This window comes from Carlito syrichta, unplaced genomic scaffold, assembly GCF_000164805.1.
Source record: "Carlito syrichta isolate Samal-C Ts95f unplaced genomic scaffold, Tarsius_syrichta-2.0.1 Scaffold287526, whole genome shotgun sequence".
Lineage (NCBI taxonomy): Eukaryota > Metazoa > Chordata > Mammalia > Primates > Tarsiidae > Carlito > Carlito syrichta.
The window spans coordinates 618,688-634,917 of record NW_007231622.1 but is presented as its reverse complement, the minus strand read 5'-3'; the positions used below and the strand labels follow the sequence as shown (position 1 = coordinate 634,917).

At 47.0% G+C, this 16,230-nt stretch overlaps 1 protein-coding gene across 1 annotated transcript in view; it reads right to left on the bottom strand.

Moving 5' to 3' along the window:
* The window catches only part of PDIA5 (protein disulfide isomerase family A member 5), a 90,420-nt gene extending 74,519 nt beyond the window's left edge, over positions 1-15,901 (bottom strand). Inside the window, exon 1 of the mRNA XM_008052803.1 lies at positions 15,708-15,901. Coding sequence (XP_008050994.1) covers positions 15,708-15,749 — 42 coding nt within the window. The 5' untranslated portion in view covers positions 15,750-15,901. The remainder of the gene's footprint in view (positions 1-15,707) is intronic.
* Positions 15,902-16,230: the final 329 nt, after the last annotated feature.

Here is a 16,230-nt window from a genome sequence, read left to right as displayed (position 1 = left end):
TTCTAAAAGAAGAAGATTTGGGGACAGAATCTAACATTTAGGTAAAAGGGTGGAGGTGGGACTCAACCTTTTCTGCTCTGTCACCTGATAGACACCCTTCTTATGCTGGGAGCTGTGAAGAAACTGGTTTAATTTAGTTTAACCCACATTTTGCTCAAAATAGTTTTGAAATGTCAGAATCTAAGTCTAGACACTTAAGAAGCTGGTGGTAAAGGGACTCGGGGAAAAGGTTCAAAACAGATGAGGGCCTGAAGCCAAGGTCAGAGAACCTGAGCTGACTGAGAATTTAGAACTCGAGGTCTGGTAGAAAGAGCACTGTACTTGGAGTCAGAAACTGAGTTTTGCACTAACTTTGCTCATTACTGACTGTGTGACCTTGGACTAGTATACCTTTCTTTCTCCAAGCCTGTTTCCTCTTCTGTAAAATGGAGGGGCTGAAAGTGATTTCCAAAGTCCTTTTCAATAGTGACATCTGGTAAACCTACTCTCATGATCACTACCAGAGAAGTACCAGTAGGTAATTACACCTTGTGAAGGAACCGCTGAGTTTCCCTGAACATGTGGCCACACATTATAAAAGCCTCAGCTCTCAGTCCCCCTTTCAGCGCTTGTGGCCATGTGGCTAAATTCCAGACCCTGGAATGCAAGTATAAGTGTTATGTGGCAACTTTTAGAAACTATCCTTAATAGACATCTCATGTGAGTCTTCTTAGTCCTCTCCTCATTTCTGCCAACTGGAATTTGGACAAAATGGCTGGAACTCAAGCAGCCACCTTGAGACAATGAGAAGGAAGGTCCTGCTAAAGATGTGGAGACAATAAGGTAGAAGATACCTGGGTCTCTGACACCACAGAGGGATATACTGGCCCTATTCAGGCTTCTACATGAGTGAAATAAATGGTCTTGCTAAGGCACTATCATTCCAGATCTTCTGATACATGCACAAATAGATTTTGAGTACCTACTAGAACAAAAGCTTTAACTAGAGAGAGATATGAACATCTGTTCCAGTTGGGACTTTTCAAAGTGCCTAAAGCATCAAATCATGCATTATTCTTTAGATAAATTGTTTATGAAGGAGACAAAGAGACTGCCAAGGGATTGATTTACTCTGGGTTCCTCCCAATAACACAAATTTTCACTGCCTGCTCTTATCAGGTACCGTAGTCACTTGGGGAAAGTCACCCACAAATGAAACAAGCATTAACTGGGAACTCTCCAATCTCCCTGGTTCAGCCCTTTTCCAGTAAGGGGACCACTGCAGGGAATGGGGAGCCCAGGGCATCTCTTGCAGTTCCCAGGGTTGGGTTGGGCTAGTTGGTTTCCCCTACACAGAAATCACTATTCCTCACATGCCATCTCCAGCCTCCAAGTAGCCCTCTAGAGACAAGGACTCAACATTTGCCAACACTGCTCAACTCCGCTGGGCCCAGAGGTTGTGGAAACTCATTATGTTAGTATATGGAAATCCATGTGTTCCACCCTACCCATTTCATCTTGGATGGCTCCAATCATTAGAAATGTTAAATTCCTCCCCTTCCCACACCCATCTGTCAGCCTATGACACTCTAAAAATGCCAACACACCCCCTCTTAGGATTCCCTAGGTGAAAGATCCTAATTCCTCAAACCCCTCACTGTCCTGAGTGAGCTTCCCAGACACAGCCATCTCAGAGGTTTCTCAGAGCTAGGAAGCAGACTGTTACAAACTTGAAAAGAGTAATGTGTTATTTTATACCATGAATTTATTTTTAGAAGTTAATACTCATGCTTTCATAATTCAAAATATAAGAGATTAACCTCATCACAAATCTTCACTGGTGGGCCACAGTTAAATAAAAATAAAAAAGGCTGAGAAATACCACTAGTAAATCTCTTAAAATATGGAGCCCACCGACACACTGCTGGCAAAAATCTCAACTAGTACAATTCTTTTGGAAAGGTATTTGGCATAATTTATCAAGTACCTTAAAAGTATTTATGCTCTTTGACATGGTGATTCCACTTCTAGGAATGTATCTTGAGGAAATTAGTAGAGGTCTGACACAGATATGACTCACACAATCCTACTCATAAGAGTTAAAATTGTAAACAACTAAAATGTCCAACAGCAGGGGAATAGTTATGCAAATTAGAGTAAACCACTCAACTGAATAACATCATTTTAATAATGTTTTTAAAGACTGAGCAATACAAAAATGTTTGTTTCAATGTTACTTTTTAAAAACAGAATTCAAAATACACATGGTATGACCACAGCTATAAGCAAACAAAATTATGCTCAGGAAAACACTGGAATTAAAAAAAAAAAACGCACCAAAGTAGGATTTTGCCCTTGGATAGTTTTTATTCTTCCCCTTTATCTATGTCTCTGTCTCACCATAATAAGCATTTCAATTAAAATATTTTTTTAAATCACTATTTGGCTACCATTATGGAAATAACAGTCTCAAAGTATCTTCCCACCAGAAAATATAACTTTACAGTGCAGAAACAAGGCAGAAACCCTCTTAACAAAGAGACCAAGGTTACCACCATCAGTAATGGTCAAATCAACATCCTGTGCCTCCTGATATGACACACTCAGTGGAAACATACATCATCAAAAATCAAATGGAGGGAAATTCTTTAAAAATGTCAAGGTCACAGAAGACAAAGGCTACAGAACTGTTCCAGATCGAAGGAGACCAAAGTAAAGACAAACAATGAAATGCAATATGAGACTCCAGATTGGGTCCTGAACCAAATACTACCGTCCTGATTTGATCATTGATCATTGTACCATGGCTATGTAAGAGATTGTCCTTGCACTTTAGGAAATACTCAAGTATTCAGGGGGTAAAGGAATGTCATATATAAACTTCACATCTGCAGAGGAAGAGTATGACAAAATGAATGTGAGAAATATTAATATTGTGGAATCTGGACACAGAGCATATGACAACCCTTTGTATTCCCCTAGCAACTCTTCTATAAATCTGACATTATTTCCAAACAAAGATTGGGGGGAAAAAAACCCTACCTTGCCTAAAGAAAGAAAGAGGTGCCAGAACACAACCAAACATGGCCTCCAGCTCCTCCATAGGCCTTCTGACACCTTCCCACATGCTTTCTCAGCATACTTTCCCATACACACTTCATGCTTAGCTACCCTTCTTCACTGCTAGCTGGACCGTATATTCCTCTGCTCATGTGACACTGCCTAGTTTTTTGTTGTTGTTGTCATTGTTGTTTTCCCCAGGAACTATTATATGGAATCTGCAAAGTACTTGGCATGCAACACATACCTTGTAGAATGGCTTCGATGAAAAAGAGATAGGAGAATGAATGCTAATTTTAAAATATGGGTAATTTATGCCCCCTAAGAGGGCAAATTTAAGCATCTGTCATCTACCACCACAGCTGAACACCACTCTTCACAGGGAGTAAAGGTCTAGCCTAAAATCAAGTTGGGGGGGGTCGTCTCACCTCCAATGCTTCCCAATGTTCAAATGTCTATTCAGCAACCTTCAAAATAAAACTGAGTACCATGAGTCCCTGAAAGCGTGTGTGGGGGTGCGGGGTGGGATGGCTAGCCCTGGGATATGAAACCCTTGGGACAGCTGAGGGAGCTAAATGTGCTTATCAATAAAGAGAAATGGGAAAGCACTTGGCAAGAAACAGAACCCAAAAGGGGATTCTTTAATTCCCAAATCCAGGACCTAGGGATTAGCCCATGAGAATGCTAATGGCTAAAAGTCCAGAGTGCTTATCGCATGACCAGCAGCGAGCTGAGCAGTTCACATGCTTACCTAATTTAATTATTTTGATAAGTGTATAAAGCAGAGACTTCTATTGTACCCATTTTACATATACAGAAACTGAGACAAAGAGGAGTTTCAAAACTTGTTCAAAGTCACGCAGCAAGAGAGCTGTGATTCAGACCCAAGTCTGACAAACTCAAGCGCCAGAGTTAGAGCCTAAAGCAGACAGATTCTGAGCCACACACATCTCACTACTTGCTCCTAGAAATACAAGGCCAGTTGTATCTCTTCTATTTTGCTTTATAAAAAAAAAAAAAAACGCCAGGCTCGGTGGCTCAGCCTATAATCCCAGCACTTTGGGAGGCCGAGGCGAGAGGATTGCCTGAGTCTAGGGGTTCGAGACCAGCCTGGGTAACCTGGTAAGACCTTGTCTCTTCAATAAATAAAAAATTAGGCAGAGTAGTGCACGCCTGTGGTTCCAGTTACGTGGAAGGCTGAGACGGAAGGATCACACCTGTAATCCCCATATTGGGAGGCTGAGGTAGGAGAATTGCTTGAGCCCAGCAGGTCAAGGCTGCGGTGGCTGGGAGCGTGCCACTACACTCCAGTCTGGGCGACAGAGTGAGACTCCAACTCAAAAAAAAAAAAACAAAAAAAAAACCCCACCTTATATTTGGGGCTACACAGTACAGTCTCCCTGCCTTGTATTCCCCACAGTACAAATGTGACTGTCAACAATGGACAATTCAAGGCAGGGCAACTTATCTGAGAACTTATAAAAACAGATTTTCTTATCCTGAAATTGCAACTGCAGTGCATTTAACCAGGCCTTAAGTCCCTAAAGCTTTTAATGTTTTGGAAAACCTCTTTTAGAGCCAAGAGGGCTCTGGATGGCTGCCAGCCTGGTATGCCAGGCCTGTTAATGAGGAAGACCTGGTAGAGGGAACATTGAATTAGGCAGCAGGAAGGGAGGAAGAGCAGGTGAATTCCCACTCCGGAAATCCAGCTCTGCATCAAAGCTCCATTAACTGATAAGAAAAAAACAACGCTGTGCTCATGACCAGGGGGTACATCCATGCTTTTACACACATTATCTCATTGGATCCTCTGAAGTTTAGAAGCCAAACCAATGGTTTCCACCCTTCACTTCTCAACCCAAGAGCCAAGTCATCAAACTAGTGGGTCATACCAGCATCTTTTAAAAATTACATTAAATATAAAACATCATAAGCATTATAGGTAGCAAGACTGCATTCGGTGTACCCAATATGTGCTGGATTGTATCATAAAATGCATGATTGTTCTTGCAGGGGTTAAAAAACTGCTAAAACAATCTGTGTTTATAGGTGGAGGTGGTACAACTCCTACTTCAGAGATGTGAAAACTGAGGCTCAAAAAAGTTAAGGGACTTACCTCGGGTCAAACCTAAAATGGCAGAGCCAGGACCCAGACGGAGGTCTGTGAGCACAGATCTGATGTTCTCCTCTTTGCCTGTCCATATGGATAGCTCCCACAGATATACCTCGAGCTCTCGCCCACTCCCTGCAGCCCCATCCGGAACAACACCCGAGAGGCCGGCAAGTCTGCTTCCCTTCCAATCTAGCTATTGAATGCGATCTACTGAAAAGAGCTGCAATGACAACCTGATCCATCTTTCCTCTGCGACCAGCATGACTGCAATCCCCCAAATGCCTTCAGCAAAAAGCAAAAACAGCATGTGCACTGGTCAAGCGATGCCACGGCAGACAAGGGCGAACCAGCCCACGATGTAAGCAGAACTCATGCCATACACTTGGTCGAGAGCAGCAACTTTGGCTGGCAAAATACTATCTGCCACATAAAATTAACGTTGCTGACTTAAAAATATGCCTGGTTTTGTAGCTGCTCCAGCTCCTAGTATAGGCTTTTTGGAATATAGATCCCTGGAGCTTCTTCTTGAAGAAAAATATTTTAAGGGCCTAAAAGCCCAGGAATCCATTTTTACACATATCTCCTTAAGGTACAAAAATTCTACCACTGATTCATCTTTTAAAACCTCTCTCTCTGGCCAGGCAGGGTGGTTCATACCTGTAATCCCCATATTGGGAGGCTGAGGTAGGAGAATTGCTTGAGCCCAGGAGTTTGAGACCAGCCCAGGCAACATAATAAGACCTCATTTCTACCTACATAAACAAACTAATAAATAAATAAAAATTAGAATGGTGTTGCACACCTATAGTCTCAGCTACTTGAGAGGCTGAAGCGGAAGGATTGCCAAAGTCCCAGAGGCTGTGGTGAGCCCTGATGGTGCCACTGCACTCCAACCTGGGTCACAGAGTCAAAAAAAAAAATCAAAACCCTTTTTCTGGACCCCATGTCATTCCCCTCTCCATTCACAGTCAGAATTTTTCATCTCTCTCCCTTCTCCCATTCATTCCTCAGCCCTCTAAAATCTGCCCCCCACCCCCCACCACCGAAAAGGCTCTCAGTGAAGATTCAACAATGACTTCCCTGTAGATAAACCCTATAGGCATTTCCAGTTCTCATCTTGTTCAACCTCTTGAACCAGACAGGACACTCTTGGTGTCCCTCCTGCCTCCCTGGCCATCTTTCCTGTCTTCTTCATAACCCTTCTGTCCCCTACACTTCACAAGTTGAAGTTCCACAGGGCTCACTCAGTCTATCTTCTCTTAACACCCCACTCCCTCACCCAGGTGATCTCACCTACTCTTCTGAGCAGCACCCCTAAACTAACATCTCCAGCCCAGACCTTTCTTCTGAGCAATACATCTTTAAGTCCTGGTCACTCAGCAGTTCCAAAACTGGGGTCAAGTATAATTCTCAAAACTGAATTCTCACACAAACAGATATCGAGCATATTTCAAAGTTTTATTTAACCCATTAATAAGAGACTCCAAAATAGAGGATACAAGAAACTAATATGCATATAGTCAATGAAAAAAAAATCCTGATATAAGATTGCTAAATTAGACACCAAACTGATGAATGTTGTTCAGGGCAATAACTTTTGGGTTTCTTTTCTCTACCAAACAGAAATCAGTGGCAGCCTACCTAGCTTCACAGGGTATAAGCCCTAAAGAATGATAAACAGAGCTGAAGCCCAAAGAGCACCAGATGCCCCTCAGTTGGCTTCTTAGACAATGCTCTAGTATGACATTAAAAAGCCACACAATAATTTTTTATATCCAAGTTTTGGATATTTTTTCTTCACAGTGGGGCTTATGAATTTGGATGGAGAAAAATTACATCTTTTTTTTTTTTTACTAAACTCTAACTGGAATTTAGCCTTTGTCTCATTAAGAATGTGTTTATGGCTGGGCTCAGTGGCTCAGCCTGTAATCCCGCGCTTTGGGAGGCTGAGGTGAGTGGATTGCCTGAGCCCGTGGGTTCGAGACCCGCCTGGGCAACTTGGTGAGACCTCATCTCTACAATAAATCAAAAAATTAGCTGGGTGTGGTAGTGCACGCCTGTAGTTCCAGCTACTTGGAAGGCTGAGGCGGAAGGATTGCCGGAGCCCAGCAGGTCAAGGCTGCGGTGGCCGGGAGCGGCCACTGCACTCCAATCTGGGCGACAGAGTGAGACTCCAGCTCAAAAAAAAAAAAAAGAATGTATTTATGAATGTATACATTCTACATTTATGAATGTGGGTAACAAATTGCAGCAGTGTCTGTGACTTTGCCACAATAGAAATCATATTTTCTTATCATACTACAAGATATTTTGCACTATTTATGCTCACCACTTAAAAGTATGAAAGTTATCAAACCTGTAACTTTGATCTTCTTGTGATACATTTAAACATAAATATTATTTTGTCACTAACTTGTTGTTACAATCTTTTAATAACTATATTTCAATATAACTGGTTTCTCTATCATTCTATGCTTTCTGTATTATACATTTAAAAATATTATTCTAAGAATGGCCCATAGGTTTTCAGAGAAGGCTTTCCTGACTCCTGAATTAGGTTAGGGATTCCTGTTATCCATTCGTACCACATCATACTTTCTCTTTCCAGCACTTACTACTTGAATTAAATAAATCAGTGGCTATCCCACTAGGCCATGGGAGAAAGGGATAGTGTTCATCTTATTCATGGTTATCCCCAATGCCTCAGCATGGGGCCTGGTTCACAAAAGATTCTCAAGGATATATCCATCTGTTGAATGAATGAATATCTGTGGCATATACAGGATGCTGATGCTGGTCCACCTTCCTTTGAAGTAGAGGGCATATGCAAACTCCACCTAGGACCCAGCAAGACAAGCCTCTTTGATGAGAACAAACCTGCTTGTTCCTGGGGACCCTGTTGGGCATAACATCAGAACTTTCCAACCAAGCCCACGTCTGGGCTCAGGTACTGGGTCACTCTCTGTTCCAGCCCCAGCTTACAGACCTCAGACTCGATCTTCACTAATATCTTCCAGCAAGGATTCAAGGACCTGCTCATAAGTTCAAGAAATCTGCTTGGACAAGGGGCTAGAGGAATTATAGGATTCTTTGGGGGAAATGGATACTACACTCCTGCCCCTCGCAGCTGTAATGAGTTGGAAACTCTGAAGCCAAGCACAGACATATCGCCATACCATCTGGGAACAGAATGCGCATCAAACTGGGGCCTCAGTATGACTGTGAGGAATAAGACACAGATAGGCTCCATCTGAGTGTCTTTAACCCCCCACTGCATGATCACAAAGCTAATTATTTAGAAGTGGTTGCAAACTGGTATGTGGAAAGAGGCCCTGTTGACGTAGTGCAATCATAGAGGACAGCAAACGGGTGCTGCTCGGGAAGGACACAGCCAGGGAGTGCCCAGCTGGACGTCTCTCCACCTGTGCCAAGGCTGTCAGGGAGCAACACAGCAAGTTTCACAGACGCTCCTGGAAAAGGGCTGCCAACATGCTGTTTAATCATTCAAGCAAGTCTTGAACTGAGAGCCACAACTGTGTGTCCCAACCTACCCCTCTACGCCTTTACCTCCTAGGCCTCGTACACCCCTGACCTGGTCTAATGACAAGTTACTTCCCACCTCCACCCATCCTGCTCCAGGGACAATGGTCCTGAGCTAGCTCCCCTCACCAAGTTCATTTGGGGCTCAGAACCACACAGACAGAAGTCTGTGAAAATGCTTTGCAAACTCTAAGCCCTCTGCAACAGTATCCAATTTCTTCCACTTTGTGTCAGCAGAGCAAATGGGTAGCCAGAGGCTCCAGTCAGTGCTGCAAGACAGGCCAGGTCACAATGGGTGGGCACTGCTGGTTCTTCCCTCTCCCATTGGGGCTTAAGAAACCAGATGTTAAAAAAAAAAGGTGGGGCCGGGCTCGGTGGCTCAGCCTGTAATCCCACCACTTTGGGAGGCCGAGGTGAGTGGATTGCCTGAGCCCACTGCCTGGGTTCGAGACCTGCCTGGGTAACTTGGTGAGACCTCATCTCTACAATAAATCAAAAATTAGCCAGGTGTGGTAGCACGCACCTGTAGTTCCAGCTACTGGGAAGGCTGAGGCGGAAGGATTGCCGGAGCCCAGCAGGTCGAGGCTGCGGTGGCCGGGAGCGGCCACTGCACTCCAGTTTAGGTGATAGAGTGAGACTCCAACTCAAAAAAAAAAAAGAAAAAAGGAGGGTAAATGGTAAGGGTGGGGGCAGACAAACCATCCAAAGTCCAAGGAATGTAAAAGAACTGGAATTATTCTACTTCACACATTTGTCTCTGGCCCTCTGTCACTCAGCCTCAAAACCTACCACAATCACCAGGTAGGACACGAGAGCTCCACAGAGCAAAACCACAAAGCTGGGGTGAAACCCTCCAGAGATATGGTGTGATTGGTGTCTCTGTTCTCAAGAGAGGATCCACTTTCAGAAGGGGAGAAACATGGGGCACTCAAGCATGTTAAGTCCTTAGCGCCTCTGTACCCCAGCCACCAGGGGGCAAGGGGGCAAGAAGGAGTCAAAAGCCCAAGGAACTCTGAAGGGGAGAATCCAGCAGGATGCCCCCACCACCTGACATCCAAGCCCCATGGCCTCCCGCTCATACCCGCTCTGGCCCTTCCCTGCTCACCCCTCCTCTGAACTGACTTCCCCATCACCTCTTATTCAACAAGTCACAAGGACTAATGAGACTTCAGTGACAGCACTTTTATGTGCCAAGCTCTGTGTTGGGTGCTTCCTGTGTTTTTTCTGGTCTTTTCAGCTCTGTAAGATGGATAGTATTACCACCACTTACAAACAAGAAGACTGAGGCAGGGCCCAAGGTCACACAGCTCCCGAGTGTCTAGCTGGCTAAAAGCCCATGTTCTTTCCACCACATCACACTTGAATTTATCTTGTAGATAAGAGAGGAAAGGAAGGGGACAAAAGTGTTGTCCTGGAAAAATTAATCCAGTCTCTGCCTCTCCAACCCAACCCTACATGTGGCCTGATTGATCTTGTTATTAAAAGGGCAGCTTTCATCATGCCTCTCCATTACCTACAGAATCCAGTCCCAGCGGCTCTGCCAGGCATTTAAGGTTCTTTATGATCCACTCTTCCAGTCATATTCCGCCCACCCCCAGACTTCAAGCCCCCTTCTGCCCAGCCCACCTATCAATCCTTATTGCTCAAGCCTCTGGCTTGGAAGGTTTTCTCCCTGGCCTGCAACATTAATTCTGCCAGTCAAACACGGACCAGGGCTGAGGTTAGGTGCTAGGGACACCAGAGCCAGAACAAGAGGATCCTGCTGCCACAGAGCTCCAAGTCTGCCCTCCTTGTGAGGCCAGCTCACACCTCACTTTTCCTGGGACCTTCCCGGGATGGTTGGTGCCCACTGCCTGGTCCTGTCCCGAATCCCCAGCACTAAGGGTTTGCAATCACAGAGCGTTCAGCCATACTTCCACCTTAAGCGCCTGGTCTGTTTTAAGACTTCCGTCATAATGTGTTTATCTCTGTGGGAAAAGTGCACTCTAGGTTCCAAACAGCATTCTAAATGGCAATTAAGTCCCTGGGCCAGCCCACAAAAGCCTATTAAATAGAGAATGGTCCCAGAGAAGTATAGAACCTGAATAAGTGTTCCTTAAAAGCAGCTCTGCAGGAGAGACCAGGGACAAATGTCTGCCTCCTGCACCTCCACCCACTGTTGTCCAGGGTCTGAGCTTCAAGCCACCATCAGGGGCAGAGGCAGAGACGCATGCGGGAGATGGAGGAGTGGGAAGAACCCAACTCATAATTCAGCAGTCCTGGCTCTACTCCCAGCTCTGACTTAACTAACTGGGTGGCCTTGAGTGAGTCCCTTCCCTCTCTGAGCCTCACCATTCTCTTATGAGAGGGCCGAATTAGATCCATTCTCAGACTTCTGAATCTCACATATGGGCAGAATATTTTTTAAATCTATTTTAAAATATAAATATACACAATGTATTCTATACTATTTTTAAAAAATAGATGTAATCAAGAAAAGACTTTTTTAAAAGAAATCACAACATAGCTTCACCATTTCAATTTTCTTTCTTTTCATTTTCTTTTCTTTTCTTTCTTTTTTTTTTTTTTTTTAAAGAAATAGGGTTTCCCTCTGTCACCCAGGATAGAGTAGAGTGGCACAATCAGCGCTCACTGCTGCCTCCAACTCCTGGGCTCAAGTGATTTTTCCGGCCTCAGCCTCCTGAGTAGCTGGGACTAAAACTGCATGCTACCACACCTGGTCAACTTTTTATTTTTTGTAGAGGTTGGGGGGGGGGGGTCTCACTATGTTGCCTAGGCCGGTCTCGAACTCCTGAGATCAAAGGATCCTCCGGCCTCAGTGCTGGGATTACAGGTGTAAGCCACCCACGGCCAGTCACTTTCATTTTCCAAAGGACCCTGTAACCCTCCCCTGCCAAAAGACTGCCATCATGTCAGAAAAATAGGCAAGTCTTAAAACTGAAAATATTCACCTTTCACCATTGTTATTTTTCCAATCTGTATGCAAGTCAGTGAAAACTTCCTCACAGCCCGGGTCCAGTCTGTGGCCTGATGTTTAAGAACCACGAAGCTTGGAGACCTAGAGTTCTCTCCAGCTCCACATCTCTCCGTCCTACAGACTGCATGGGGACTACCCAACAGTCAGCATGGTTGGCCCCTGGGAAGGCTAAGCCGCCGGGAGGAGCTGAGCTGGAGCCCAGAAAGCAGGCGGTCAGCACAGGGATGAAGGCAAGACAGCACAGCCCCCCCAGCTACAGCCCTGAGGGCAGAGACTCCCAGCCTGGAAACTCTTGGGACTTGTTCCAAGTGTTGACTATGACACTTTCTATCCCAGTATTCTTCTGGAAGGCTGAGGGGCCCCAAAGGAACCTTTTTAAAATTTTTGATTAACTTTTCAGATTATAAACCAATACATATTCATGTGAAAAACTTGGAAACCACAGGAAAGCATAAGCAAAGAAGCAAAAGTCATCACAGCTCCACCTCCCAGAACAATCATTGTTAACATTTTGGTGCACTGCTAATTCTTCATACGCATAACTCTAGCCACCCTGGGATTTGGTTTTGTATCCTGTTTTTTCCCTAGTTATCACACTTGAGCATTTTTCCACATCCTTAGATCGTCTTCATAACCATCACAGAATATTCTAATAAATACAACATTCTAGTAACCATAAACATTCTTTATAAACATTGCAATAGAGTGAATATTTGTGTGCCCCCCCCCCCACCATTTATATACTGAAATCCTAACCCCCAATGTGATGATATTTAGGAGGTGAGTCCCTTGGGGAGTGATTAGGTCAAGGAGGGTGGAGCCTTCGAGAATGGGATGAGTGCCCTTAAAAAAAGGAACCCAAGAGAGCTCTCTAGTCCTCTTTCCAGTATATGAGGACACAATAAGAAGTCGATAGTCTTCAAATTGGAAGAAGGCCCTCACCAGAGCCCAACCTTGCTGGCACTCTGATCTCAGACTTCCAACCTGCAGAACTGTGAAAAATAAATTTCTGTTATGTGCCATCTAGCCTATGGGATATCTGTTACAGCAGGCCAACCTGATGAAGACAAACATCTCTTTCCATGGTATGGACAAGACCAGATACTATTTAACTATGTATTTAAGCCATTTCCATATTTTTGCTATTATAAAAAATGTGAGCCGGGCTCGGTGGCTCAGCCTGTAATCCTGCGCTTTGGGAGGCTGAGGTGAGTGGATTGCCTGAGCCCGCGGGTTCGAGACCCGCCTGGGCAACTTGGCGAGACCTCATCTCTACAATAAATCAAAAAATTAGCCGGGCGTGGTAGCGCACGCCTGTAGTTCCAGCTACTTGGAAGGCTGAGGTGGAAGGATCCCCAGAGCCCAGCAGGTCAAGGCTGCGGTGGTTGGGAGTGGCCACTGCACTCCAGTCTGGGTGACAGAGTGAGACTCTAACTCAAAAAAAAAAAAAAAAATGTGGTGGGGGCTGAGCATGGTGGTGCAAGTCTGTAATTCCAGCACTTTGGGAGTTCAAGGTGGGAGGATTGCTTGAGCTCAGGAGGTCGAGACCAGCCTGGTCAACATAGCAAGATCCTGTCTTGACAAAAATAATTTAAAAATTAGCCGGATGCAGTGGCTCACACCTATAATCCCAGCACTTTGGAGGGCCGAGGTGGGAGGACTGCTTGAGAGTTCAGGAGTTTGAGACTAACCTAGGCAACATAGCAAGAACTCATCTCTACCAAAAAATAAAAAAATTAGCTAGGCATGGTGGCACATGCCTGTAGTCCCAGCTACTAGGGAGATGTGAGGCCTGAGCTCAGGAGGTTGAGGTTGTGGTGAGCTGGGAGGAGTGTGCCACTGCACTCCAGCCTGGGCAACAGAGTGAGACCCCGATTCAAAAAAACAAAATGTGGTGGGTGTGCAACCCTGTACACAAATCTCTTCAGATGCCTTTATACTTCTTCGTGCCCTTCAGGTCCACAGTTCAGTGCTGTGCACCTATCAGCCCTCCATAAATATTGAGTGAACAAAGAAATCCAACCGGCTCTCAGAGACCTGGAGAGCCTTATCAGATGGACATAGCATTTAAGTTTACAGAGGCCCAAATGCTGTCCAACAGCCACTCACCACTGCCCCTGTTGGCACACTCCCTCCACCTCCTACCTGCTAAGCTAACTCTAGGGATTAGGGAAAGGAGAAGGTATGAATTGCTTGCTCAGGACACCCAGGTTCTAGCCCTCTCAACAAGACTACCTGCTCTTTTGTACCTCTCCGTGGAGGGTGCCTGCAGACCTCCACTGCCTAGCTAACCACCACACCCCTCCAGACACTGTACAACACACCCACTCAGGAAAACCATGGCTGACACTCCCTCTCGGTCAATACATAGCTCCCGTTCAGTGGGTGCTGAACAGGCACTTAAAGTATTATCACTTGCAGTTCTGTCATTATTTGTTCATAGGACTGAGTCCTCCACCCAATCCAGGGTAACATCAGCTCCCCACCCAAATGCAACCCAATGCCACACAATGTGGTTGATAAATGTTTGCTAAATGAAAGTTCAGATTGCAAGCCCTTTGTTTTCACAGGAGAAAGGAAATGGGAAGAAGGAAGGAAAGTAGGACCTCCCCAAACAGTCCAAGTGCAAAGACCTGATGGGGGTCTCAGGAGATGGTCTCGACCTCGGCACAGTCCTTCCTGGCCCAGCGACCGGCCCAGACCAACTGGCTCCAGGGAACTGAGGGCAAATGAACCAGCCAACACACCCCGATGCAGTGCAGTGGCACTACCCCACTACAGCCTGGTTCTCTTGCAGAGGGAGATGGCAGACCTAAGGGAACAGGGAGCTTCCTTCCCAACCCACTTCCAAACAACCAGAAAATATGGGGCCACTCCTCACTCCTGATCCAAAAGGGCAGTGTATTGGGAGATAGAGGTGTTTAAGGAAATTAATTCCACACTCTCTTCCTCCTCCCCTTTACCCAGCATCCTTGCCACACCCAAGTGGGAAAAAAAAAACGTGAAAATCTGGGTTGGTGAGGGTGCCAAGAGCAGGAAGTTCCCTGGAACGCCAGGAATAAAGGAGACAGGATGGTCCTAAAGCAAGGGACACCAGACGTTATGGAAGAGATCGGGCAAAAGCCCACAATACCCCATCACACACCCACAGCACCACACCAAGGCCAAACAAACCGGAGTCCTGGACCGGTGGGCACACCCATTCCAACCTTTCTCTGGGAGGCCTGGAGGCCACCTGAAGTGTAAAAAACTCCACTTGGAGCCCACCCCTCCCCCACTCTTGCAAGATTCTGCAGTTTACAGAGCTTCCTCCTCAGATACCTCGTCTGACCCTCATGACCACCTTGTAGGGGGTATCTTTATCGTCCCTATTTCATGGATGAGGAGACTAGCTCAGATGCATGAAAAGCGCCGCCGCTCCACACAGTAAAAAAGAGGCTGAGGCAACTACACCAGTTTCAGTTGTGCGTAGGAGCAGAACTCCTCGACGACCCCACCCAGCCCGCCGAGCCCGGCCTGTGGGCGGAGTCCCCAGGTGGTGCCCCGCAGTTTCCCAGCCGCCCGGGGTCGATGCCGAGAACAAGGTGGCCCTAAAGCACGGTTTCCGGCGGTGCAGGTGGAAATCACCGCCATCCCACCCTACACTCACACAGGTGCAGGGCTCAGAGCCTAGAGCCGGGCGCCGCCCCCACCGCCCAGAGTCCCGGTGTCCCGCCCTAGCCGATGGCCGCCCCCGGACCCGCGTCCCCGTAAAGTTGTGCCAGTGGCGCAAGCACCCTGCGAAGGACTGTCCAGCGCCCCAGGGCTGCCTCCTGCCCCAGCTCCCCGGAGCGCTTCGCAGAGAGGGGACGGGGACCCCCAGCTGCCTCCCGCGCCTCCACCGGGTGCCCCCCTGCCGGGCACGCACGCCCTGGTCCCGGCGCCCGGAGGCAGCCCCGCACTGGTCCCGGGCAGCGCCGGGAGCAGAGCGCGCAGAAGGGCAACCAGGGCACACGTGCCAGCCCCGGCCCGGACCGGACCCCTGCCCTCCAGGCTCACCCAGATCGCCAGCAGCAGCCACGCTGGCCCGGCCCGCGCCATCCCCGCCGCCGCTGCCCACCGCTGGCTGTTGGCTTCACTCGGGCTCGCGCGCCCGCCCGCCCGCTAGCTCCACAACCGCCAACCACCACCGCCACTTCCCAGCCTCTCCCCGCCTCCGAGTTCCCGGTGCCACGTCTGCCAAGGCATGCGCAAGCCGGCCGGGAAGGCGGCCGAGAAGAAGTGCCTGCTGGGAGTTGTAGTCTGCAGTGAGGCCGAGCTGGGGTCTGCGGGTGTGGACCTGGCTCCAGGGTGACTTCGCCCAGCTGCAGGAGCCAAGTGCGAAAGGGCAAGGTCAGGGAGTTAGGGTAGGCAGTGAATCTGGGGCTTCCCCTGTGCCTGGAGCTTCAGAAACAATATCTCACTCAGCTCAGAGAACTTCAGTTTTATTTTCCCCAGTTTGAGGATTAGGAGGCAGCCCAGCGATTTTAAGGAGTTTAACCGACCCAGATCACACAGTCCATTAATGAAGACGAGTCCAGCG